Source organism: Protopterus annectens, chromosome 9.part0, assembly GCF_019279795.1.
Source record: "Protopterus annectens isolate FY-2018-M chromosome 9.part0, PAN1.0, whole genome shotgun sequence".
Lineage (NCBI taxonomy): Eukaryota > Metazoa > Chordata > Ceratodontiformes > Protopteridae > Protopterus > Protopterus annectens.
In genome coordinates, this window is record NC_056743.1 from 585,736,668 (window position 1) to 585,764,461 (window position 27,794).

General features: G+C 45.2%; 1 protein-coding gene across 1 annotated transcript in view; it reads right to left on the reverse strand.

Moving 5' to 3' along the window:
* The window catches only part of TIA1 (TIA1 cytotoxic granule associated RNA binding protein), a 1,460,724-nt gene that overhangs the window by 70,185 nt on the left and 1,362,745 nt on the right, over positions 1-27,794 (reverse strand). Inside the window, exons 9-10 of the mRNA XM_044083128.1 lie at positions 14,149-14,244; positions 13,890-13,974 (exon numbers count right to left, since the gene is read on the reverse strand). Of these exons, the coding sequence (XP_043939063.1) occupies positions 13,890-13,974; positions 14,149-14,244 (181 nt within the window). The remainder of the gene's footprint in view (positions 1-13,889; positions 13,975-14,148; positions 14,245-27,794) is intronic.

Here is a 27,794-nt window from a genome sequence, read left to right on the forward strand (position 1 = left end):
CCAGTTGTGATTTCTTTTCGTTTATGGTGTACCCAAGGCATGCTAGAAGCCTTTTTACAAACGTCAGATGTTGAAGTAGAATGTCCTTGTCCTCTGCTTGAATGAGACAACTGTCCAAATAAGGATAAATCTGAATGTTTCTTTGTCTGCAGAATGCAATTACTGGTGCAAGGCACTTGGTAAAGACCCTGGGCGCAGTAGATAAGCCAAAAGGCAGTGCAGAGAATTGGTAATGCAAAAAACCTGCTTTGAAGCAGAGGTATCTTCTGCATGATTCCCTTACTGGGATATGCAGGTATGCCTCTTAAGTCTAGAGTTACTAACCAAGCATTCTTGCATAGCATAGGCAGTAGCTGTTGTAAAGTCAGCATTTTGAATTTTGGAATGTCCAGGAATGTGTTCAGAATCGATAAGGCTAGTATTGGACGCCATGAATCGTCTTTTCTGAGAACCAGGAGAAGTCTTGAATAAAATCCTAGTCCTTTTTCCTTTTCTGGTGCCGGTTAAATAGCCCCCATATCCATGAGGGACATGACTTGTTTCTGGGCCTCTGCCCACTGGTTTTGTGGCAGATCCGACCATCCGTTTGGAACTGGCAAAGTATGGAAATTAAATCTGTACCCCTGGGATACTATGTTTAATAGCACATGTCCTGGGGTAATTAACTGCCAATTTTGAGCATGAAGTGCTAGCTTCCCCCACAAGGGGGCTGCCAAAAGATAAGTGCTTGGAGATGGTAGAGAAAAGTCATTGAGACTGCTTACTGTAGGGTTGTGCTTTGTTTCCTCCAGATTTGGAGGTGGAGGTACCCCACTGCTTTGACCTGTAAGAACCTTGTGATTGATATCTGGAGCCTTTTGAGTGCATGAGTTTGCCTGAGTGGCTCTGTTGGACACAGAAAAGGACCAATTCTTAAGTAGGCCAGTGCCTACTGAACCTGGGTGGCTGCACTTGCAAGAAATCTTTTACACTTTGCATAGATTTAGCTTTGTCTTCCATTTTCTTTAAAAACCCCTTCTGCCTTATTACCAAACACAGTATCATGCTGCAAAGGGGCATCCAACAATTTAGCTTTAATATGATCAGGCAGATTTTGCTCCTTGAGCCAGGCATGCCTTCTAATCACAGATCCAGTAATGGCGGCCCTACAAGAGGCCTCCAAGGAATCAAAACCACATTACAAAGTATGCTTTCCAACCTGTTATGCTGAATGCAATAAATCTTGCAACTTTATTTTCCACACAATCCGAAATAAACATCATTTTCTGTTTCAGTAAGCCCATAACATGCTGCTGATATTTAAGCACATGAAACTGGCAGTTTAAAGCCCTGACTGCCAAGGTTGCAGATGTATAAACCTTCTTACACCATCTATCCAGTGTCCTGGAATCTCTATCAGAAGGGGTAGGATTTCTGGCTGTAGAAGCCTCAACACCCTTGGGACCCTGAGAAATAGTCTCAGGATCAGCAGCAGGATTTTTGAAAAGAAATTTGTGGGAGTCAGGAACCCTGTAATATCTGTCAGGAGCCATGCTTGATTCCGAGAACACATCATCAACAATGTCTAATACAGGTGGTATTGCCAAAGGCCTATGCTGAGGAAGGAGGAGGAAATCCCTAAGCTTCTTTTTTGATTCAGAGAAGTCATGACTCTCCCAGTCAAAATGTTCCCTTAAAGTATGCAAAGTCTCTCCAAAAACTCAGAGGAGATGCAGATGGGACGGATTCCTCTGCATCAGAATCCTCATAGGGTGGAATATAAAATTCCTGATCAGAAGAAATGGAAACCTGATCTGAAGATTCATAATCAGTGCCTTGCCTAGGCATCTTAGCGGGGGGGTTGGGAACCCCTGATGAAGGTAATTAAATCCTCAGCCATTTTGATCAACTGTTTTTTAGGCTTAGGGGCCCGGGCATGTGGCTCATGCGTCATTTTTTTAGACATAGAAGTTGATTTTGACCTTGTTTTTGTTGCTGGCGTTGGTTTAATATAAAAACGTTGAGGCCTGAAAACACCCTCAGAAGCCTTTGCCTGCTCAGCGGCTCTGGACCCATCCAAGGGAGAGACATCTGCGGGTTCAATACTTTGCGAATCTTGCGGCATACCAGACTCCGAATGGGTCTCGGTAGAGGCCTGCAACTCAAAGGTAGTGGGTATCAGGGGCTGCAAAAGCACCTCACTGAGTACCGGCGAACTGGCAACTGGCTTAGGAGAAACTTCGTTGTTGGTTTTGGACCTTGATGGTCTGTCTCTGTCTTTTTCCTTGCGGTTTTTGTGAGAGCTAACCGACGACATTTCAGGGTAGTTACATCTTGAACCAAAATATTTAGAAGCAAAAATATACCAACGCTTAATAGTGCGTTGGTTAAATTTAGCACAAAACTGACAACAAGGCACATTGTGATCAGGGCCTAGGCAAGGAATACAGTACAAATGAAAATCCTTATGAGGTATTTACTTCCCACAAGTAATGCAATTATTAACTTTTACTGACATCGGTAAGGAGCAAGAAAAAGTTTCCCCAACGGGGTACTTGGCTTTAGTTTGAAGACTTTGGCTCTGAAACTCGAATACGAAAATTTCAGGAGTCGGCCGATAGGCACTTGCGAATTGCTTCTGCTTCGGGCACCGAGCAGCAAGACAGACAGATTAAAATGCCGTCAGCTGCATGTTTTATACCCCTGATGACCTGACGTCATGGAAGAGGAGACAGCAACCGACACAGGACCCAAGACTTTGTTATTCAGGCCGACTGAGGGCAACCTGCCAGGAGATTACCCAAATGTAATGACTGCAACAGTGAAGCACGAAGAACATCAACTCTGCAGTGAGAGACTTGGGAATGCAAGTTGACTGTAGTCTAAACTTTGACCATGCATCTACTGTGGTTAGAGAAGGTATTCTACGTTACACACCATATTATCAAAGGCATTGCCTCAGAGTGAAAGAGGTCACTACTCCCCTGTACTTGACCTTCATAAGGCCAATAATGGAGTACATTGCTCCCTTTGGTATGTACCTTACCAGGCACCTGCAGCAACTTGAGACTTCAGAGATTTCTAACCAAGAATTTTCGGGGTCTCCAACACGTCATATATTGACAGACTGAAGACACAGTCACTGCAATCCGTTGCATACAGACTAATTACAGGAGACTTGCACCTGGCCTACAGAGCAATCTTGGATCCAAACCTACTGGAAATGCTGCACATCCCCAAGTCAAATGGAAAATGGGTCACCCATTCCAGGGACCTTAACCTGGCTTGTAACAAACAGGACTTGCTGGAGAGAAAAATACATCTCTCAGAGGTTACCACTCCTCTGGAATAGGTGCCTGGGATTTCACCTATGACCTTCCTAAATATGGGTAGTCATTGTTAAGATCTCGAGTTTAGGCATGATCCTTACACTGGGTTTCTCTAGTATTATACTAGGAACAGGCGGCTCCTTTGGGTCAATAGCCTAGTAGCCACCTATGAAACTATAAATGGTGCCAAAATTATGGACTGAAACTAAATGCCAAATAATGCACTATTGAATCCTTCAGAAAGTCATCTACCAGAGTGAACAACCACATTGACAATACTCCCTAAGAGTTGAGCAAATTGTTCAGTATTTTGGGAACTTACGTGGACAGTGACCTAACCTCAGAAAAAAATGTATTTACTACCATTAGAAAGTCCTTCAATATTGCACAGCTTATAAACAAAGGGATTGTGTCTAGATCTAGGGATGTTGTCTCCCTTTATTTAGCCTTAATTTGGCCAATCATTAGGGTCTATTGTCAACTGGTCGAAGGACAGTACAGCTTTGTACCTACCATAAATGTAGATGTTCGAGTGTAAACACTGCTGCAGTCATTACACTTGGGTTATCCTGCTGTCAGGCGGTCCCGCAATCGGCCAGAGTTCCAAAGTCTTGGTCCGGCGTCGGTTGCTGTCGCCTCCTCCCTGACGTCAGTGTGACAGGGGTATATAACATGCAGCCGACACCATTTACTTCAGTTTTTCTTGCCCTAGATGTCAGGTGCCCCCAAATAGGTAGGCAGTTTAAATTGCAAATAAAAAATACAAAAGAAAAGCAAACAACCATTATTAATTACCAGCAAATACTCCCCCATAGGTAATAAAGGGTAGATGCCCTAGGTAAGTTTCAGAAAGTAAGAGGGGAAGGAGGGAGGGTAACCTGGGCTGCAGCAGTGTTTACACTCTAACATCTACATTTATGGTAGGTACAAAACTGTACTATGTTCATCGTGTTACACTGCTGCAGTCATTACACTTGGGAGGAATCCCAAAGCTGAGGTAGGATCTATAAGGCATTAGGGGTGGCTATAAGGCCCTGCAGTACAGCAGTGGCGAAGCCAGCTCTGTATTTGGAGTATAAAGGCAAATGGTAAAGTTTGGTGAAGGTATGCACAGAACTCCATGTTGCTGCTTCCAAAATATCCTTGGTAGGTACTCCTCTGAGGTAGGCAGTGGAAGTGGCCGTTGCCCTGGTGGAGTGGGATCTAATGCTGCTAGGTACAGGTTTCCCATGGTGGGTATAGCAGAAACGTATACAGTTGTCCTATCCATTTTGAAATTGTCTGCTTTGAAATGGCTTTTCCATGTGCTCCTGCAGCGTATGCTACCAATAATTGCTCAGATTTTCGGAAAGCTTTAGTTTTATCCAAGTAGAAGTGTAACTGTCTGTGAATGCCCAAAGAATGTAGTAGTCTCTCCCCTTTGTTCTGTGGTTTTGAATAAAAAGTTGGCAAGTGAATAGTTTGGTTTAGAGCTACAGTTGGATACCACCTTTGGCATAAACATAGGGTTAGTTCTTAAAGACACCCTGTCCTGGTGGAAGATGAGGAAAGGTTCTACTGCCATTAGTGCCTGTAATTCTGATACTCTTCGTGCTGATGTTATTGCCAGTAGCAGAGCAGTTTTCCAAAAGATGTATTTTAATTCTGCTGTGTTAGCTGGCTCAAAAGGAGGTAAAGTTAATTTTTCCAAAGCAAAGTTGAGGTCCCAAGTTGGTGTAGGTGCTCTATGGGGCGGTCTTATGTTTTTAGCCCCTCTGAGGTATTGTCTGAGCAAAGGATTAGAGAAAATTGGTGGATCCGTGTTGTAATGAGCAGAGATAGCGGAGGCGTGGATGTTGATGGATGAAAAAGAGAGGCCCTTGTCCAGCATCTCAGTTAAGTACTGTAGTATATGAGGAATGTTTGTGACAAGAGGGTCAAGGTTGTGGGCTTGGTTCCAGACAGAGAATCTCTTCCATTTACCTGAGTATGCTTTCCTAGTGCTAGGCCTTCAGGCCTCCAGGATGACATCCATAACAGCTTTGGAGAGAGGCACTGCTTGCTTGACTAAGGGATTTTCTATGCAGCTAGATTTAAGGTCTTTAGCTGGCTGTGAAGTAACTGATTGTTGTGTTGTGTCAGCAACTGTGGGATTTGAGGCAAAATCCAGGGTGGCTCTTGTGCTAAGTTCTTTAAGATTGGGTACCACTGCTGGCGTGGCCAGTCTGGTGCAATCAGGATAATTTTTGGCTCTTCCTGCCTGGCTTTTATGAGTACTTTTGGAAGGAGAGGTAAAGCAGGGAAAGCATATACTTGTAGTTTTTTCCAGCTGAATGAGAGGGCATCCACTTTCCATGCTTGTGGATGGTAGCTCCTTGTGTAGAATTTCTGTAATTGGCAGTTTTTTGGGGAAGCAAACAGATCTATGTCCGGGCTCCACCATTTTTGTGTTATCATTGTCATTAATTGAAAATATTGAGTCAGTTGTCCTTGCTTGTCTGGTGTGAGATAAGCCATCTGGGCCGTTGTGTTCAAGCTGGCACCCAGGAATATTATCTGTTGTGAGGGCACTAGTATTGACTTCTTTTCGTTTACTGTGTACCCTAGGCAACTTAACTTTTTTATGTACGCCAGATGCTTTAGTAGAATGTCCTTGCTCTCTGCTTGAATCAGGCAATCGTCCAGGTATGGATAAATTTGAATGCCTTTTTGCCTGCAAAATGCAATTACTGGTGCCAGGCACTTTGTGAAGACCCTGGGCGCAGTAGATAAGCCAAAGGGCAGTGCAGAGAATTGATAGTGCATTGAACCAGCTAGAAATCTGAGGTATCTTCTGCAGTTTTGTCTGCTAGGGACATGTAGGTATGCCTCTCTGAGGTCCAAAGTCACGAGCCAGGCTTTCTTGCCCAGCATGGGAAAAAGCTGGTGTAGTGTCAACATCTTGAATTTTGGAACATCCAGGTAAGTGTTTAGTGTAGAAAGGTCCAGAATGGGTCTCCAGGCTTTGTCCTTTCTGGGAACCAGAAAGAGTCTTGAGTAAAATCCTTGTTCCTGTGGTGGTACCTTTTGAATAGCTCTCATGTCCATGAGTGCTGTAATTTGTTTTTGAGCCTCTGCCCATTGATTTGGTGGCAGATTTGGCATTCCTTTTAGCCTTGGCAGGGTATGAAAATGGAACCTGTAACCTTGAGATACAATGTTGAGAACCCATTTGTCTTTGGTGATGCAATGCCAGTTGTGATAGAAAAGTGCCAGTTTTCCTCCTAAGGGGGCTGCCAAGAGAGAGCTGTTTGGCAGCTGCAGTGGAAAGTCATTGAGGCTGTTTTTTATAAGGTTGAGGCCTGTCTTCCCCTTCTTTCTGGCCTGGTGTGCCCCACTGTCAAGGCCTGTAAGAGCCTTGTGTCTGACCTCTACCTCTTGGACGTCTGTATCTGCCCCTTTGAGGTCTACCTGTGACTGGAAAGGACCAATTCTTTGTTGGCCAATTTCTGCTAAAACGAGGAGGCTGAACCTGTAAGAAATCTTTCACCGTTTGCATAGATTTTGCCTTATCCTCCATCTTTTTTAATACCTCCTCTGCCTTAACTCCAAACAGCACAACCCGCTGCAAAGGTGCATCCAATAGTTTGACCTTAACATGATCTGGTAATGTATGTTCTTTTAACCAAGCATGCCTTCTAATGACAGAGCCTGCAACTGCTGCTCTACAGGAGGCCTCTAAGGAATCAAACCCACATTGCAAAGTATGTTTTCCCACTTGTTCAGCTGCATGCAATAAATCCTGCATTTCTTTTAAGTTAGGAAGATCTGAATCTAGAAGCGTCTTTTGTTTCAACTGAGACATTAAAAATTGCTGATATTTTAGCATGTGAAACTGACCATTCAAAGCTCTCATTGCTAAAGTTGCAGACGTATATACCTTCTTTCCCCATCTGTCTAATGCTCTGGAGTCTCTGTCAGAGGGAACTGGGTTTTTTGCTGATGAGGCCTTAATCCCTTTGGGTCCCTGAGAAAAAGTTTCAGGGTCAGCTACAGGGCTTTTGTACAGAAATTTGTGAAAGTCAGGGACTCTGTAATATCTATCCGGTTTAACTGGGGCTGGGGGTAAGGAGTCAGGGTTCAAACTGGATTCAGTGTACACATCATCCACAATGTCTAAAACTGGCGGGATAGCAAGGGGTCTGTGTTGAGGCAAAAAAAGGAAGTCTCTGAGCCTTTTCTTGGATTCTGAGTAATCCTGGCCTTACCAATGGAAATGCTCCCTCATGGTATGTAAGGTCTCCCCAAAGGAGTAGTCCTCAGGCGGAGAGGCTGATGGAATTGATTCCTCAGCATCAGAATCCTCATAAGGGGGTAAAGAATATCCTGGGTCCGAGGAAGAGTCTGAGGAAATGGACACCTGATCAGAAGATTCGTAGTCTGCATCCTGTCTGGGCCTATTAGCTGGAGGGGGATGGGACACCCTGATCAGGGTGATTACATCCTCGGCCATTCTAAGCATTTGTTTCTTAGGCATGGAAGCCTGTCCTGGAGAGAGCTGTGTCTGTTTCTTTGCTTTTAAGGGGGGCTTAGACTTAGCAGAGGGTTTAATGGTTAACTGGATAGGTCTGAAAACACCCTCTGTAGCTGTGGTTTGCTCAGCTACTTCGGTTACCTCTGTAGGTTTAGGATCGGTAAGCTGAAGACCTAGTGCGTCTGAAGGCCCAGCCAGCTCCACGTGGGAGGCGGGTTGTGGTTCTGTGGAAGCGGTCATCAGCGGCTGTGTAGGCGCCTTGCTGAAAACCGGAGACGGGCTTAGAAGAGGCCTCGTTGTCAGTTTTAGGCCTCGGATGCCTGTCCTTGCACTTTTTATGCATCGCAGTCGTCGGAATTTCTGACAGCATGGTGTAATTGAATTTTCTACCAAAACAATGCCGGGCAAAATCAAACAGACATTTAATAGTACGCTTGTTAAACCTAGCACAAAACCGACAACCAGTGACGTCGTGGTTAGGGCCTAGGCATGGAATACAATAGGAGTGGAAATTCTTATGAGGTATTTGCTTCCCACAAGAAAAACAATTATTAACTTTTACTGACATCGGTCTGAGGCAAGAAAAAGTTTCCCCAACAGGGTACTTAGCTTTTTTAGAAGACTTTAGTTCTGGATTCAGAATAAAAATCTCAGGAGTCGGCCGACCGGCACTTGCGAACTGCTTCTGCTTCGGGCACCACACGGCAAGAAAGACTGAAGAAAATGGCGCTGGCTGCATCTTATATACCCCTGTCACACTGACGTCACGGAGGAGGCGACAGCAACTGATGCCGGACCAAGACTTTGGAACTCTGGCCGACTGCGGGGCCGTCTGATGGCAGGATAACCCAAGTGTAATGACTGCAGCAGTGTAACACAATGAACATAAAATATTTTTGAAACCCATATGGTCAACAATTTGGTTTGCCAAACCACTCTGTCAGAGATCAAGGGATCTGCCCTTTTCTCCACTTCAGTGCAATCTCACAGTTGGTATGAATAATTAGCAGGGGGTGTGGGGGGTACAGAGGGGCTTGCCCCTCTGTATATTATACATCCCTCTCTCTCCATTTTATATATATATATATATATATATATATATATATATATATATATATATAAAGTTATGTAGTCAACATAGCATTCCATCTGTACTATTTTTACTCATCCTCAACTGCTGGGCTCGGATCTGATCCTTGGATCCAATCCAGCCGCTTCTTCCAGCTCGTGTAACACAAACACTCAAGTCCCTCCCTTTACCCATAGTGCCCTAGTCACCTAACACATCTCAGATCTTGTTTGCTGCTCCTTATAACTGCTATGCAGTAAGAAATGATGCACAGAATCTGTGACTGAAAGGAATAGCAGTTCCTGCGGCTACCTTCGATTTTTCCAAGAGTAAAGCAAGGGGGGGACTGGTAAGAGAAGCGTTGAGGAAGAATGAAAATGGAAAACTTAGACGGAATGTTATGGTGAGTACACAACTGTTTTTTTTTTGTTTTTTTTTTTTTAATATCTGATGTTGGTATTTTTGTTCATTCCTCAACTGCTGGGACAGAGTCCCCAGCTATCTAAATCCTGAGGGGACTCTAAGGAAGGATATTCCTAAGCACAGCTGAGCCAAAGTCTGCTCTTCCCCTAGAGAACAGATCCAATTTGTAATGAGCAACAAAGGTATGAGGACTAGTCCAAGTTGCAGCCGCACAATCATCCAAGGAAGTTCAGACAAAAAGGTGGAAGAAGTTGCCATAGCTCTGGAATGGGCTACTGGTAAAGGCACAAACACCTTTTTGTATAAAAAAAAATATGGTCAGGCAACCATTTGGCTAAAGTCACTTCAGAAACTGGTTTGCCTAACTTTAATTCCAAAAATGAAACAAAGATAGAAATGGAATAGTCTGTGAACATCCAATAGGTGTAACATATACTCTCCCTTTTTTGAGAAATTTGGGAAGACTGGAAAGTTGATAATATGATTAATATTGGATCCTGATACCACTTTAGGTAGAAAGGAAGGACTGGTCTGTAAGGATACTCTACCCTTATAAAAGATCAAACATGGAGGTTTAGAAAACAGGGCCTGTAACTCAGATACCCTTCTGGCAGAATTAATAGCAACCAAGATGATGGTTTTCCAGGTTAAAACTTTAGCTCATAATTGGCTGACGGTTTAAAAAGGGGGGCTGGGTTTAGGTCTGCAGAACATTTAAATCTAAGGAGGAGCAGGATCAAGTACACATTACCTCTGAAAAAGGCTTTGCAAAACTTGGAAGATGTTAAAGTTGAATTATTTACTCCTACATAAAAATTAGAAATGAATAATTGTACTTTTACAGATGAGGAGCTAGCCCCTTCAATGAAAACTGTAGCTAAAAAGTCACAAACCTTAGAAATCAGTTCTGAAAAGGGGTCCAGACTCTTCACGCAGCCAAAAAACAAATCTTTTCCATTTATTTTTATAAACTTTTCTATCGGGGCTTTATGGGGTGGTGATAGAACGTGATGCACAGGAGAGGAAAGCCTAGGCTGAAAAGCAATCAATGGAACTGGAGAAACCATGCAGTCAAACTTGAGGCCTGAAATGTCCGATGAGTCATGTCTGTTGGGTGAGATAGTAGGGTATGTAGTTGAAGACAGGATCCACAGTGGAGGTAGAAGATGAGGTCAAAGGAAGGGAAACCAGATTTGACAAAGCCAGTAAGGGGCAATAAGGATAACTGTATTCTTCAATCGAGATGCTTTCTTAAATTTCAGAATGAGGAGTAATGGGTGGTAAAAGTGTAAAGGAGACCAGAGGGCCAAGCGTGTAGTAGACTGTCTCAGGGACAAAAACCTGCTGCACTTGTTGAGGGGAGATTGAAAGAGATCACAGCACGGTTAGCCCCATCAAAGGAAAATCCTCTCTGCCACCTTCATGTTGCGAGACCACTCCTGAAGCATTAGAATAGACCTGCTTAACTTGCCTGCAATCATGATGGACTTCCCAAGAGTGTGCATTGCTATCAGAAAATGACTGGATGAGCTTGCCCATTGCCATACTCTCACAGCTTCTCAACAAAGTGGTTAAGATCTGAATCTGCCTTGTTTGTTGATGTACCAGACCAAAGACATAACTTCAGTCTGAATCACAACAGTTTTGGCTGGGAGAGAGTCGAGGTATGTCAGGTAAGTAGGGCATTATGGGTAAAGGGAAAAGCTCAAGAGTTTGTGTTCCATGAGCCAGAAGAAGTGGAGTCTGGTGATTGGAGCAGATTTCAATGGGCATGTTGATGAAGGGAACAGAGAGGATGAGGAAGTGATGGGTAGGTATGGTGTTAAGCAAAGGAATGCAGAAGGTAAGGTCAGATGGTAATGGATTTTGCAAAAAGGATGGACATGGCTGTGATGAATACGTATTTTAACAAGCGGGAGGAGCATAGGGTAACATACAAGAGTGGCGGAAGATGCACACAGGTGGATTATATCTTATGTAGAAGGGCCAGTCTGAAGGAGATTGGAGACTGTAAAGTGGTGGCAGTGAAAATGTAGTTAGGCAGCATAGGATGATGGTTTGTAGGATGATACTGGTGATCAAGAGGAGGAGGATGAGTGTGAGGGCAGCACCAAGGATCAAATGGTGGAAATTGAAAAACGGTAATTGTGAGGTGATGTTCAGGGAAGAGTTAAGACAGGCACTGGGTGGCAGTGAAGAGTTACCGAATAGCTGGGTAAACACAGCACAGCTAGTAAGAGAGATGGCTAGAAAGGTGCTTGGTGTGACATCTGGAAAGAGGAAGGAGGACAAGGACACCTGGTGGTGGAATGAAAAAGTTGTGGTATTGTATGAGGAAGTCGGGAGTGTCAGAGAAGTATGCAAGAGTGGTACAGGATATGTACGAGGGTAATGTGACAGCGGTGGGGACTGTGGTGGGAGTGACGGATGCGTTTAAGGTGGAGGTGGGATTACATCAAGGATCCGCTCTGAGCCCTTTCTTATTTGCAATGGTGATGGACAGGTTGACAGACGACATCAGACAGGAGTCCCCGTGGACTATGATGTTTGCAGATGACATTGTGATCTGTAGTGATAATAGGGAACAGGTGGAGGAGACCCTGGAGAGGTGAAGATATGCTCTAGAGAGAAGAGGAATGAAGGTCAGCAGGACTAAGACAGAATATGTGTGTGTAAATGAGAGGGAGGATAGAGGAATGGTGAGGATGAAGGGAGTAGCGATGGCGAAGGTAGATGAGTTTAAATACTTGGGATCAACAGTTCAGAGTAATGGTGAGTGCGGAAGAGAGGTGAAGAAGAGAGTACAGGCAGGATGAAGTGGGTGGATTAGTGTGTCAGGAGTGATTTGTGACAAACTAGTACCGGTAAGAGTGAAAGGGAAGATCTACAAGAGGGTAGTGAGACCAGCTATGTTATATGGGTTGGAGACAGTGGCATTGACAAAAAGACAGGAGTCAGAGCTTGACGTGGCAGAGCTGAAGATGTTAAGATTTGCACTAGGTGTGACGAGGATGGACAGGATTAGGAATAAGTATATTAGAGGGTCAGCTCAGGTTGGAAGGTTTGGAAACAAAGTCAGAGAGGCAAGATTACGTTGGTTTGGACATGTGCTGAGGAGGGACGCAGAGTATATTGGGAAAAAGATGCTAAGGATGAAGCTGCCAGTTAACAGGAAAAGAGGAAGGCCTAAGATAAGGTTTATGGATGTGGTGAGAGGACATGCAGGTGGTTGGTGTGACAGGAGCAAGATGCAGAGGACAGGAAGAAATGGAAACAGTTGATCTGCTGTGGCGACCCCTAACGGGAGCAGCCAAAAGAAGGAGAAGAGCCAGAAGTGGCAGAGTTGGGTCAGAGGATTGGATCTGAACTCAACAACTGAGGAATGAATGAAAATGACATCAGATAATTTGTGTTGTTGGTGGGGCTGTGTGTATCTGTGTCAGTTTTTCGATCAACTGCACTACCTACCGTATGAGTTTCGACAATATGTTTTTGTGATAAACTGACATTAATCCAGTCACTGAAAACAATGCTCCTTTTTGCATGTTTCTGGACTGACAAGCAACAACTACAACATCCACAAGATACCTTACTAAAAGGACACAAAGCCTAAGCATCATGTCCTACATGGACCAACTCAAAGCCCTGTTAACTACACCTGGTATCATACAAACTGCAGTATCTGGTATACAAGGCATCCTCCGACCCACTACTGATAGATTTACTGCACATCACAAAGTCAAATGGCAAAAGAAATGCTCGATCTAGGCATCTAAACCTCTTCTGCAACAAAATGGTTTGAAGAAACATGTAGGTCTTGCAAAGGATACCACTGCTGTGGAACAGACTCCCAATCCACATAAAACAAAGTTCATCCCTGTCCATTTTCAACTGCAATTTACATCTACAGATGGGAAACAGAAAATTTACCCCAGGACTGCCCCTTGTACTACTAATGGACAAAGGTAGCTCTTAAATGCATTATCCCATGCATGGATCCTTTCAAATTATCTATGGTATGATCCCAGTTATTCTCATCAGAGTAACATATAGTAACTACAGACTATGAAATGGATTAGGCCAATCTATAACCCAATGGGATAAGTTACTTTCCGCACAAAAAGGAAAACTGGCTAGGCTTAAAATGGCCCATAACTGCAGCTAGCCTAATATTTACCCATGAACATCTATGCACACGTCTCGTGCTTTAAGAAATAAGATCTTCAAATGAACAGCAGCACAAAGTAAGACCCCAAGACTTGCACTAGGCTTAAGTACTCCAAACTAGTACTGTAGACATGGACACATTCAAATGGATGAGTGTGTGCTCATACAAAACGGGATATCTTTCTAATGAAGAGGATGCTGAAAAAAAAAAACTAGTGTTAACTCCCTGTTCAAATAGGATTACCCAAGTAGAGTAGGGAAGAGACAGTTTTTATACCCATCAACTCTGCATACTAACATACCACAGCAAAATTACACTTCATTTACCACTGTGCTTCCAAGTACAGGAAAAATAAGGCAGTCAATGGCACAATGTTAAACTTGCACTTTTCTCATGTAACATGCTAGTTCACAAATGGATCAAACATACCGCACAAAGGAATACCCTTTGTCTGGGAAGACACGAATTTCCAGAATCTGTCCAAAAGGTGAAAATGTCTGACGCATAACTTGTTCTAAATAAAAAAAATATAAATAAATAAATATATAACACACACACACACACACACACACACACACACACACACACACACACACACACACACACACAAGAAAAATGGTTCTTTATAAACATTTTCTGTTTCAAGACCATCCAAAATTTGTCAAGCACAGCTGATGCCTGAATTTACCTGTCAATCCTGATGACACACCACCACAATAGACTGTACAGTTGCTCGGGCTTGACTGATTTACCACCTCATCGTATGACAACTGCTTTGTGTTTGCTTTAGAAGAAAAATGTAGGTCTGTAAGATCAAATTTTTATAGAAACATCAGAAACAAAACACAGCCCATTCACGTAAACAAACTGGCATTTAAAAAAAATTACATTCTATTACCCACCTCCATCAAATATATCATAGTACTGCACAAGGCTTCAAGTCTTAGATTTTTAATTTTACACTTTAGGTACAATGAAGGAAATTTTACGAAGATATTTGTTTCCTAAACATTCTCGCATCTGACTAGTCAGCACACATCTATGTTAAAAATACATACAAAGAACATTTCCCACTGAAAAACTGCATAAAATTTTAACAGAAAGATAAAAAGTGTACATATTCGAACAAATGTATGCGAGATGCCCACTAAAAGCATCAGAACAGCACCCAAGGCCATCATAGTATGGACATTTTTCCCCATTACAGAAAGAATAGGCATTGTGTACATTTAAGGTGGCAGAAGCTCCAACAAAAAAGTCAGTTGCTATGTTATTTCTTTATACAGACACTAAACAGTTGTGTAAAATCTTACCATAACCATACATGTCCGTCCTCTTCCATGCTGCAGTATTCTAAACATGAGGGATCCTCTGCCTGAGGCAACCCGAACTTCCGGCCCATATACAAAAGCTTAGCCTGGCTGCTGTATGGAGTGTGGGGCGTCACACACAGGTACCATAAGCTGTGGGCCATAAATGTGACGTCCACACAAACAGAGCTCAGAAATAAATGTTCTAGTCAGACAACAGTCTAATGGTAGCTGATCAGGATGCCATCCAGAGGGAAATAAGGAACAGGAAAAAAAGGGAAGAGGAGGCATAGGTCCTAAAAGCGGTAGAAGGGAGGGATAGGAATACTGCAACATGGGAAAGGACATCTACGGTTATGGTAAGATTTTACACAACTATTCTATGTCCTTCTATTCTCATGTTGCAGTACTCTAAACATGAGGGAAGAGTACCAAAGCTCAGCCTGTGTTATGGGAGGTGGAAGAGGAGGAACTCTGTATGAATCTATGCATTACTGTTCAGCGGAGCATCCATGATTTTGCTTTTAAAATCATCAGGGAATAGTTGTAAGCCTGAGCCAGGACTACCTACACAGGACTAAGGTTGAGGCAGCTGACCTGGCTGAAGCTTCTGCAGCATCATAGCTGCAGAAGCTTCAGCTAGGTCAGCTACGATGCTGCAGAAGCTTCAGCTAGGTCAGCTACGATGCTGCAGAAGCTTCAGCCAGGTCAACTGCCACAGCCCTCTGCAGCATCATAGCTGCATTTTATAGTGCGTCTAGTGACCTGTGTAGCTAATGAAAGGGTGGAAGCCACCTGTGCCTTGGTGGGAGAGACTGTTACAGAATTCAGTTGATCCAGAACTTGTGAGACCAGGTCCAAGGCATATTTGACAATATGCATTTGGTAGTTGCTGGCTATGAAGGCCACTGTGGAAGATGTGTAAATTTTCTTCCCTAACCTACCCATCATCTTAGTGTCTTTATCCGAAGGGAGCAAGGAAGAGGAGGGAATTTGTCTGGATTGTTTACCTGGAGAGACTGCTACAATAGTAGGATATGCCACACGAGGCTTGAGAAGGAATTTGAGGTCATCAGGAACTTTATAGAACCTGTCTGGTCTTTTAGGGGCTGGTGGCTAAGAGTCTGGGGCCTTGGAGGCCGAGGCAATGGCATCCAAGTAGGCTGGGATCACTGGAGGAATGGCTGAGTGAGAGGGGGATTCCATCTGTAGAAGCTCATATCATCTCTTTTGAACTTCTGTCATTTGTGTGGAACCCCATTTGAAATAACTCCCTCATTCTAGAAATTGTTTCCCCAAAGGTGATGTCTTCAGCAGGGGAATCACCTTCTAGAGAACCCTCTTCAGGAGAGCAATATCCTAAGGGAGAAGCCAGATGTGAGGAATGAGAAAACGACTCATCTGAACAGGATGATGAGAATCTTCTTCAGGTGTCTGTGCATGGAGCATTGGGCATAAAGAAGCAGGGTGGGATCAAAAGCTGGCAGACCAGAAGGGGTCTCTAATGAAGTGGGTCTAAGGGGACATGAAGGCCTGGAAAATAAATTGAGAAAATGCCTGACAATCAGGAATACTTTCGGAAAGAGCAGATAAATGTTTAGACTTCTGCTTCTTTTTTTTAGAGAAGGGGTCTTTGGCCCGGACTGAGGAAGCGCACACCTAGGCTCTGAGGGTACCTAGTATTAGAGGAGCTTTCCTTAGATATGGAAGACATCTTAAGCCATTCGGGTGAACCTGGTCCTCCCAAGATACTGGGAGCCGATGTTGTAGGTACCTCTGTGGACGTGCAGGCTGGAGAAACTAGGGCAGCATCTGACACGGTACCCGCTGAAGTCGCCAAAGCTATCGGACGTACCTCCATCCCTGGATCGGCAGCTTGTGGGAATTCTGAATTCGGAGTGCAGGTGTTTTTTCCATTCTAGCTACCTTGGCCTTCTTTCTAAGCAGTTAGGCCGAAATGGTATGTGTGGCTTCCATACCCAAAGCAAGATGCTCAAGACGTTGGCTTTCCACAAATTAGTTAATCAACAGATCCATACAGGAATGTTGTGTGCCCAAACTATGGCGTGCTGCCTTTATCCTACCTCTCCATAAGGGAGGCAAAAACAATAGCATCTATAATTTCCACCCTATAGCTATCCTCTCCCCTATCTCTAAAATCCTAGAGAAATGTATCCACCTACAGCTTATGCCATACCTAGCCTTACATCAACTAATTACTCCTACCCAACACGGATTCCAACCAGGCCATAGAACTACCACTGCCCTGCTCTCATTCTTAGACACAGTAAATCTAGCCCGTGACTCTGGTAAAATTGTCTCTACAGCTCTACAAGACCTGTCCAAAGCATTCAATACCATTTCCCACACCCACCTCAAACCACCTCTCTAGCCTTCATCTCTTAAATAATTCTTTATCTTGGTTCTCAAGCTACCTCTCTGGTAGGTCTCAAGCCGTGAAATGGGGGAAGGGCACCTCCTCCTTTCCAACATCCACTGGGGTACCTCAGGGATCTATACTTGGTCCAATGCTGTTCAACATCTTCATTAATAACTTCCACAAAGCCATACCCAATACGAAAATTGTACAATATGCAGACGATTCCATTTTAATCTACTGCGCCCCCACCCTCCCTCAGCTACAAATAACGCAAACTGCCTTCACCTCCACTGAACAATGGATGCTCCAAAACCACCTCTCACTAAATACCAACAAATCCAAAATTCTGTTATTCTCTCCATCAAAAGCCTCCCCTCTTGATAAACATTCTTTCAAAATTGTAAGCCACAACATTGCCCTAGAGGTCTCTCCCTTCGCTAAACTTCATGGGGTAACTATTGATGAACACCTAAAATTCGACACCCACATCCAGCAAAACATTAAGAAAACTCATATTAAACTTGGTATGATATACAGAAACATCCACTTCCTTTCCCCTCCCACCAGACAAACCCTTGCCACTACCTATCTGCTTCCCTCACTTTTATATGGTGCTCCCCTCCTATCTAACCTATCTGCATCTCTCTCCTCCAAACTGGAAATCTGCTATAATAAAATTTCTAAATTTGCCACCAAAGCCAAATTCTCCTCCCATCACTGTACTGCTCTTCATTTGTTAAACTGGCTTGAACTGCCTAACCATCTAGATCATCTCCAAATTACTACAGCCCATAAATTAATTTTTCAACCTACTAAGTGCCCAGCCCTATCCAATATCCTCCAACCATACTCCCCCCTCCAAGATCTCTAAGACCATCCCACCAAAACCTAATCACTGTCCGTAAACACAACCATCCTGCTGGGCAGTATCTGCTATCCTTTTCGTTAGCTAAAAAATGGAATTCCTTGCCATCCTCCCTAAGGACTTGTGAAAGCTTCGACACCTTTAAAACTCTTATACACTCCTACATTTCTTCCAAATGGAAATGCAACTGCTTGCTCCCCACATAGCCTTATGCCTCTCTCTCCCCACAAACTTTTCTCTACCTCTGAGCCTAAACCTAACCTGACATAACAGTAAAAATATTCACCTGTACAACCTCTCTAACCTCCATCACCTCTGCTCTCTGTCACTTCCCTTTCCCAGTTGCCTTTTTCCTCCATACACTTCAAATAACTTCTAACCTGGGAACATACTCCTGTTCCTCAGCTGTGAACTTCTAACCTTCTAACTTTAGCTAAAAATATAATCTGCAACAACTTACTTCTGTTCTTTAGCTAAAAATTAAATTCTGCACCCTCAACTCTTCTCAATAAATTCCGTTCCTACTCTATATCATATCGTCATAAATACTTGACACCATGAAACCATAAAATTAGAAGTTATGTACTCACCATAACATTCCATCTGAGTAGGTAGCTTCATCTGTCTGCAACCTGTGGGTCTTGGATCCGGTATCGGATCCGAGCCGGCAACTTGTTTCAAGCTAATGGGTCCGAGCTCCTAGCTCCTCCCTTCACCCATAAAGCCCTGCTAACACTCCATGACCTCAGATCGAGTTTGCCCCTCAATATTTACCCAAAAAAATGGGTATCCAACTACCAATAGATCTGAAGAAGGCCAGGGGGAAGGAGGGGGGGATGGTTGCAGACAAATGAAGCTACCTACTCAGATGGAACGTTATGGTGAGTACATAACTTCTAAATCTGAAGTAGGGAGTCCATTTGTCAGCAACCTGTGGGACAGAGTCCCCAGCTACCTGCACCTTGGGTGGCCATCATGGAAGGATATTGCGAAGCACCGCAGAGCCAAAGGATGCTCTCCCTCTAGAAATCACGTCCAGTTTGTAGTGGTTAATAAAGGTATGAGATGAAGCCCAAGTGGCTGCTGAACAAATATCATCCAATGGGACTCTAGACTTGAAGGCCGCAGAAGTAGAAATGGAGCGGGTGGAATGAGCACGAACTCCTTCTGGTGCGGGTCTCCCAGAGACTTGATACACCAATAGGATACATTGAGAAATCCAGCGTGATAAAGATACTTTTGAAATTGCTTTCCCTAAATTAAATTTGGCAAAGGAAACGAACAGCTGGTCGGATTGCCTATGGCCAGCTGTTCTATGAGTATAAAAACGAAGCTGCCTATGAACATCTAATGAATGCAGCTTGTACTCTCCCTTATTCTGATATTTAGGGAAGAAAACCGGTAAATTTATGGATTGATTTATGTTGGTTTCTGATGCTATCTTGGGGAGAAAAGAGGGATTGATCTTGAGGTACACTCTGTCTGGGTGAAAGATCAAATAAGGAGGCTTCACAGAAAGAGCTTGAAGCTCCGAAACTCTCTTTGCTGAAGTGATGGCTACAAGGAATGCTGTTTTCCAAGACAGGAATTTGAGATCTACTGAAGCAGCGGGTTCAAAAGGTGGAGCAATCAAGGCTTGAAGAACTAATGCAAGATCCCATGGTGGCACGGCTTCCTTTATAGGGGGTCTAAGTAAGAAGGTGCCCTTGAGAAAGGTTTTACACAACTTGGCCGACATCAAAGGCCCTGTATCATGTCCCACATGGTAATGTGATATGGCTGCCAATTGCACTCTGACAGTTGAACAACTAGTGCCTTCCTGAAAGAGTTCAGTTAGAAAGTCTAATATAGATGGAGGGGGGATTAGAGCGAAGAAATTGTCGCATTTGGTGTTTGATGGAGATGCAAAAAGATTGCAGCAGGGTTGCCCCCATTTTGTGAATATCTGCTTCGCTACTAGTGGATTGAGAGACCACTCGTACGGGGTAAGAAGGGTGCGACTGAGCTTGTCCGCTAGGATGTTGGTCCGTCCCGGAATGTGCGTTGCAATGAGAAAGCGGTTGGTGGAGATCGCCCATTCCCATACTTTCATGGCTTCGCGGCATAGGGGGTAAGATCTGGTTCCCCCGTTTGTTGATGTACCAGACAACCGACATGTTGTCCCGACTGAATCGCAATCGTTCCTATGGGGAGGAGATCCTGAAGTGCTTGCAACTCAAACAGCACCGCTCTCATCTTCAGAACATTGATATGCAGGGAGGTCTCTGTGTTGTTCCACGTGCCTTGGACTGTCCTGCCTGAATAATGCCCCCCCCCCCCACCCGAGGCGGGAGGCGTCCGTGGTCACCGTGGCAAGAGGGGGAGAGGTGCAGAAGGGACGGCCCGTATGGAGGTCCGAGGCTTGGAACCACCATAATAGAGCCCTCCTGCAAACCTTGCTGATAGCAATGGGGTGGTGAAGAGGAAGGGATAGAAAGGACCATTGCACTAGGTGTCCATTGCAGCACCCGCATGCTCAGACGGGCGCATGGAAGAAGCATAATCGCTGCCGCCATGGAGCCTAGTGCCCTCAAGACCAATTCCGCTGGAGAAGTCTCTGATTGGAGGATGGCCCGCACATGGAGTTGCAAATTCCGGATTCTCTCGGAGGTTAGGAAGGCTCGTAGCTCTCTGGTGTTTATTCTGGCACCTATGAATTCTATGACTTGTGTTGGGGCCAGAAGAGATTTGTCGACATTGATGGTAATGCCCAATTGTGGGGCTAGGCGGAGAAAGAAGTCTCTGGCTGAGCAAAGTAGATGCCTTGTTGAGGCGGTCAGGAGCCAGTCGTCCAGGTACGGAAAGACTTGTATTCCCTGGAGTCTCAAGTGGGCCGCAATCACTGCTAATACCTTGGTGAACACCCTGGGGGCTGTGGTGAGGCCAAAGGGAAGGACCCTGAACTGATAGTGACCGGCTCCCAGCCGGAAGCGGAGGAACCTCCTGGATCGTCTGTCCATTAGAATGTGGTAGTACGCATCCTTGAGGTCTATAGAGCACATCCAATGATTTTCCCTTAAAAGGGGAAGAATAGATTGAAGAGTGACCATTCGGAATTTTTCCTTGGTTACTGACAGGTTCAAGCGGGAAAGGTCTAGAATCGGTCTCAAGTCCCCTGTCTTTTTTGGCACCAAAAAGAACCTGGAGTAGAACCCTAATCCAAGCTGGTCTTGGGGGACGGGCTGGATGGCTTTTTTTCTTAGCAGCTGCTGAATTTCTGCAGCTGCGGCCTCCCTCTGATCGGGTGGTACATCGGGGAGGTTTTTGAGTTTGGGGACATGGAGTAATGGTATTTTGTACCCTCTGGATATAATGCTTAGCACCCAGCGGTCTGTAGTGATGGACTCCCATGCCGCTGGGTGCTCCGAGAAGCGCCCCCCCGACTGCCTCCAAAGTGGAGCAGCCGGGCAACCCTTCAGGGCTGCTGCACGGGCCGCTCAGAGAAAGGTTCTCTGGACCCAAAGTTTCTCGGAGCCCCTCTGCCCCTGGGGCGGCGTCCTCCCTGTCCTCCTCTGCCACGGTAGGACTGGTTGTCCGGAGCGGGTTGGGAATGTTGCGATTTCCGGAACCACATCTTCTTCTCACCCTTTTGGTTCTTCGAGAAGGACCGCTGGGGAGCAGAGAAGCGGACTCCGACGGCAGACAACGTCTTCCCGTCCTTTTCGCTCTGGACAAGTGTCTCGCGAACCGTTTTGCCAAACAGGGCAGAACCATCGAAGGGGGCATTCACAAAGGACGCTTTAAAAGGCTCCGCAAAGTCACAATGACGGAGCCAGGCCTGATGTCTCATGACTAGGCCTGCTCCTCTAGCCCTAGCGGCTCCCTCTGTGGCATGGGACAATAGCCACATAGAGGTATTAGAAATTGATCTCAGAGTGGCCATTCGGGTGGAGTACAATAGCTTGTCATCCGCCGACATGGACTCGGAGGGGAGGCAGCGTATTCTTTGATAAGATCCCGCTGCATCCTGATGACATGTGCCATATAGTTCAGAGACCTTACCGAGAAGGTCGCTGAACTAAAAACTTGCTTCCCTAAGCGGTCCATCGAGCGGGACTCCTTGCTCGGTGGATGGACTGAGGGGCTCTCCTGAGCCAATTCCCTCTTCATGGCTGCCGCCGTCAACATGGCATCTACGGGGGGGCCCTAACTCCAGTGTGAACAGTCTGAGGGGGGCTAAGTATTTTGTCCGGGGGTTTTGGTATCGGCTCCACGGTGTCCGGATCCTTCCACGCCCTGGTGGTGATGAGGTCCACCAGGGGGTCGGCCGGAGGGGACACCCAAGAGGTAGACGGGCCTGCTTCGAATGCCTCCAGAAACACGGACTCGTCGGAAGAAGACTTAGGGGCAGACCACCCACCTCTGATCCTCAGCATCTCCATGATGTCTCCAAAGGAGACATCCTCATGGGGCGATCTTGGGGAGCCTTCCCCTTCTTCCAAGTCCGTGTCCTCGGTTAAGGACTCAGGGGAGTCCACGTGCCTCCTCTTGCACTTATGCTTGCGGGGCACTTCCTCGGGGGGGCTGTCTGAGGAGGCCTCGCCAGCAACATCTTGTTCCAATGGAACCATCTGTGACATTGAAGCAGGCTGTCCCTTTGGCCGGGTGACGGAAGCCTGGCCCAGCAGAGAGGGAGTGCAGGGAGGAGCCGAAACAAGGACCGGGGGTCCGGATGCTCTCAACAGAGCCCTCTCCATAACATCGAAGGCCGAGGGAGAACCACTCTCTCTTGGATCCGAAAGTTGGCTCCCACTCGGATCCAATGAAGGGATCAGAACCAGCGCCGAGACCATCGGATCCGAATGACCAGTGCGCTCCGACCTGGACGGAGCTGAAGGCACACTGAATCCCTCGGATCCGAAGCTCGGGCCAAGGCTCCGAGAGGTCGGATCCGACAGGCTCGAGGGCAGGGTCGGATCCGAAGTACCGAGTACTGTTGGCTCCCACCCACCCCCCGGCTCCAACGCTGCTCGGCTCTGAACGCTCCGAACCCGGATAGCGGGTCGGAGAAGGAGCAATAGGGTGGAAAAAAGGTGTCTAGCTCCCCCCCAAAGGGGGAGGGGGGGAGGCAAGAGCACTCCCATCTGCAGCTGGGCCTGGATGAACCTTCGCATCATCCGGTTCAAGTCTGCATCGGATAAACTAAAGGTAGATCTCGAAGAGGTCACCGAGGCAGGCCTGGAATGCCGCCTCAATGACCTCGATGGAGATCGGGGCCTCCTCCTCCTCGGGCCCCGGGGAGAAACAAGGAGATTGGAGCCGAGGAGGAGGAGACCTAGGAGCAGTGGAGGGAGAAGCCCGCTTAGCTGGCGGGGCCGAAACGGAGGTCTCGGCCCGCCGCTTGTGGTGCTTTTCCCTCAGTTTCTCCCTCCTGGCCTCCCTGTCCTCCAACGCTTTAGTGGGAGTTTGAGTCCTGGACAGAGGAAGGGGGGCAGGAATGGCAGCAACCACAGGCTGTGGTGGAGCCACGGGAGCAGCGGAGGCCGGAGCTGAGTCCGAAGGTAAAAGTCCCGCTAAGACCAGCTTCGACCTCCGCTCTTTCAGTGCCCTGGGGTTGAACACTGCAAAAATGGTAAAGCCTGAGGAGAGGTGTTCAACCCCAAGGCACCGAACGCACCGAGTGTGGCCATCAGCTGGGGAGAGATTATGGCCGCACTCGGTACATTTTGAGAAAATGGCTTTTGGGGCCTCAGCCATACTTAAAAGTAAAAGGTAGAACTACACAAACACACAGGCCCCAAAAACACAACACACACACACACACTCACTAACGACCAAACGAAGGGGGGGAACTAATTAAAGAAATATATTTTTATACTAAAGGATACCTAACACTTACAAACGTTAAAATTTGAAAGAAAAAAGGAAAGTTTGACAGAAAAAATAAACTTATCTGACAATTCACTTGCTGAGCTCAAGGGGATCCAGCTATCCACAAGCGCGGCAAACTAGATCTGAGGTCATGGAGGGTTAGTTAGCAGGGCATTATGGGTGAAGGGAGGAGCTAGGAGCTCGGATCCATTAGCTTGAAACAAGTGGCCGGCTTGGATTCGATATCGGATCCAAGAACCACAGGTTGCTGACAAATGAACTCCCTACTTCAGATCTTATGTTCTCTGACTCTTAATCATCTTTGATTTGTGTTTCTCTTTACTTTGACTGTAACTGTGAACACACTATGTAACCCAATTTTATTTAATTGTACTCTTCATTTAATTTGGATTTTTATGTGAACAACTGTGTATATGACTGCATGTATATTTTTACCTCACTTAATTTTGATTTTTATGTGAATAACTGTGTATAATCACTATGTAATGCGGAATTTATGTGAATAACCATGTATAATCACTTTGTGATGCGGAGCTTTCCCCCCCGGGCCTCCACTGAAAATGAGCTCTCTGAGCCCAGTGGACCTCCCTGATCATCAAACTGAAATAAATAAGTTAAGGGCTGCAAGAAGGCTGTGCAGAGCTTTAGGGATGAATGACTGGCAAATGGAACACGCTTAGTAGTCATGAGTAGGCCCTAAACAAGAGGCAGAGAATGCGGCTATCTTTGTGTGGAATTTGACATGAGCACTTGCATTTTCCCTTCATAGATGACATGGACAGAATCAGCTAATACAATAACAAACTACAACCAGAATAGAAAATGTTCCCCAACAGGGTACTCACCTTTTTGGAAGACATTGGCTCGGAGTAAAATGAGCAAGCAGATGTTCAACTGGCGGCAGAGAAGTTCTGAGGTCTGTGCATGTGGACGTCACATTTATGGCCCATGGTTTATGGTACCTACATCGGACATTCCACGCACCATACAGCAGCAAGGCTAAATATTTGTATATGGGCTGGATGTTCGGGTCGCCTCATGCAAAGGATCCCTCATGTTTAAAATACTGCAACATGAGAATAGAAGGTCAAGTGCATCAATGCTCAAGTGCATCAATGCCTGTAAGCCCCCACCCCCTCCACACATACACTTGCTGAATGTTTGCACTAGCGTGCCAAAATTCCTTTGAGATTTTCTGTTTGCTGCAACACTACAATATTACAATGCTCAACACTGTGCATGGACCCAGCTGGTCCTGTCATTTGGGTAATTAGCACTTCAGAAGTGTCATCATTTTTATAGTTATATTATATTTAGATTTGCTGCATTTACACAGCATTGTACTGTTTGTGCACCGTGGTGGTTAAAACCTTTTGGTGTATAGAAATGCAACTGAAGTTTGTGGATTTTCTGGAGCACTCTGCTGACACTGTCTAGTGATCCTACTCCTGTATTTGAGGATCATGTGCGTGTCTGATGACATTGCACTAACTTTCTATGGATGCACTGTTCACAGACAGTTCTGGTCTATTTTTCCCCCTTCTGCCTTTGGGTATGCAGCACTTAGGACTTAGTTTTTGACCTTTGGAATTGCAATTCAATTCAGTACTGGTACACAATTAATTGGAAGTTATGTACTTGCATTAACCTGTCATCTGTGTTGTTCATTTTCATACCTCCTCACTAATTAGTCATGGATCCAACCCTTGGATCAAACTCAGATGCATTTTTCAGACATGGATCTCCTCCCTCTACCCACAATGCTCTATACTTTCCACAGCTTATTCAGATGGGGTTTGCTGCCTTACTGCCTACTGGACATAGGGACAGAAACAGAAAAATATCAGAGGCTGAAACCAGAAACATGAAAGTTCCACTAAGTCTTAGATCCTCTAGGAGCAAATAGGTCAGGGGATGGTTGGGAGGGAAGGTGAGGAAAAATGAAAATGGACAACACAGGTGCCAAATTATGCTAACTACACAACTTCCAAATATTGTCCATTTCATTCTTCCTCACTAATGGGCCAGAGTCCCCAGCAACATAATTCTTGGGTGGCCTCAAGGAAGGATATAACGGAGCATTGCCAAATGATGATGTCCAATTTATACTGCATCACAAAGGCATGAATCTTTGACCAAGTGTCCGATGTGCAAATGTCATCAAATCAATGTTCTGGAGGAGAAAGCAGATGTAGCCAGAGATCTAGTAGAATGGGTCCTGGGAGGGCAAAACAATTCCAGACAATTATTTGAATAGATCAGCGAAATACAATCAGTAATCCACTTGGGCACGGTAATTCATGAGACTGCCTGACCTAAATGGTTAGGTGAAAAGGATGCAGACAGATGGTCAGACGTTCTGTACTGTTTTGTTCTATGAAGGTAGAAATGTAGTTGCCTGTTATTTCAAGAAGATGCAAGACATTTGCCTTTGTTAGAAAAATTTGGGAAGACAGGCAATTGTATAGACTGATTAATATTATTCTCTGTAGCTACTTTAGGCATAAATGATGGATTGGTATGAAGGGACACCCTATCCTTATAAAAAAACAAAGTAAGGCAGTTATGATGATGAGGCCTGAAGTTCAGAAATTATCTTTGCTGATGTAATGGCTGCCAAAAAGATAGTTTTCCAAGACAGCAATTTTATATCACAAGAGTTTGCTGGTTCAACAGGTTTCAGAGTCAGGCCTTGAAGTATAACCGCGAGATCCCAAAGAAGAGATGGATCCTTTACAGGTGGTCTAAGCAGAAAAATCCCTTTCATGAAAGGCTTGCAAAATCTAGAGGCGGAAAAGGAACGAAAATCATTCCCAGTGTGAAAGTTGAAAAGAGCTACCAACTGAAGTTTCACAGTGAAAAAAAACAACAACTTTCTTAAAGACAGACAGAAAAAAAGGATGGTTGAAACTGTGGTTGAAAAAGGGTCAGTATTCTCTTTGGATACCATGTAGTAATTTTTTTTTTTCATTTGCTTTTGTAGAGCTTCTTAGTAGATGCTTTTTGGGATGCTAAAACTACATCCCAAACAGGGGAAGCAAGCCTGGACCTTCGTACAATTACTGGGAGCAGAAAAAACATGCAGTTAACTTGTGGGTGGACATATTAGGGAGCCAACTCTGACGGATGAGATAGGAGATCCTGGCTGGGCTCCAGAATCCAAAGAGGATATTTCAGGCGAGACCAGAGAAAGGGGAACCAAAGCTGACAAGGCCAAAAGAGTGCAATAAGGATGGCTGAGCTCTTCATCCTGCTGGCTTTCTGCAGGAATTTCAGGATCAAAGGAAGCAGAGGATAAGCATAAAGATGACCAGGGGGCCAATCGAAAACTATAGCATCCCCTGGTGACTCCCCTGGAAGGGGGATGAGAGTTAAGTACTTGGAGCACTTGCTGTTTTGGGGGGGGGGATGTCACAGCAAGGCTGACCCCAACGGCTGAAAATCAGACTAGTTACTGACTGAGGGACCAACATCGCTCTGCTGAATTTGTCTGCAAGAACTTTGGCTTTCTCTCCAGTATATGTGTTGCAACTAGAAAGTAGTCTGAAGATATCGCCAATTCCCAGACCATAATGGCCTCTCTGCATGATGGGTAAGAGTGGGCTCCTCCTTGTTTGTTGATGTACTACACTAATGACATTTTGCCAGTGTGTATTGCAATAGTCCCAAACGAGAGACTGTCCTGAAAGGGTTGCAACATAAGAACTGCTCTCATCTCTAGGACACTGATATGCAATCTGGTCTCCGAGGAAGACCACATGCCGTGGCCCATCTTTCCATTGAAATGCCAACCCCCACCACTGCAGTTGGGAAGTGTCCGTGGTGACTGTGGCTGTGTTGGGAGGAAGGAATGGCCTGTCCATGATCAGGTCATCCGAATGACACCACCATTGAAGATGACATCTGCA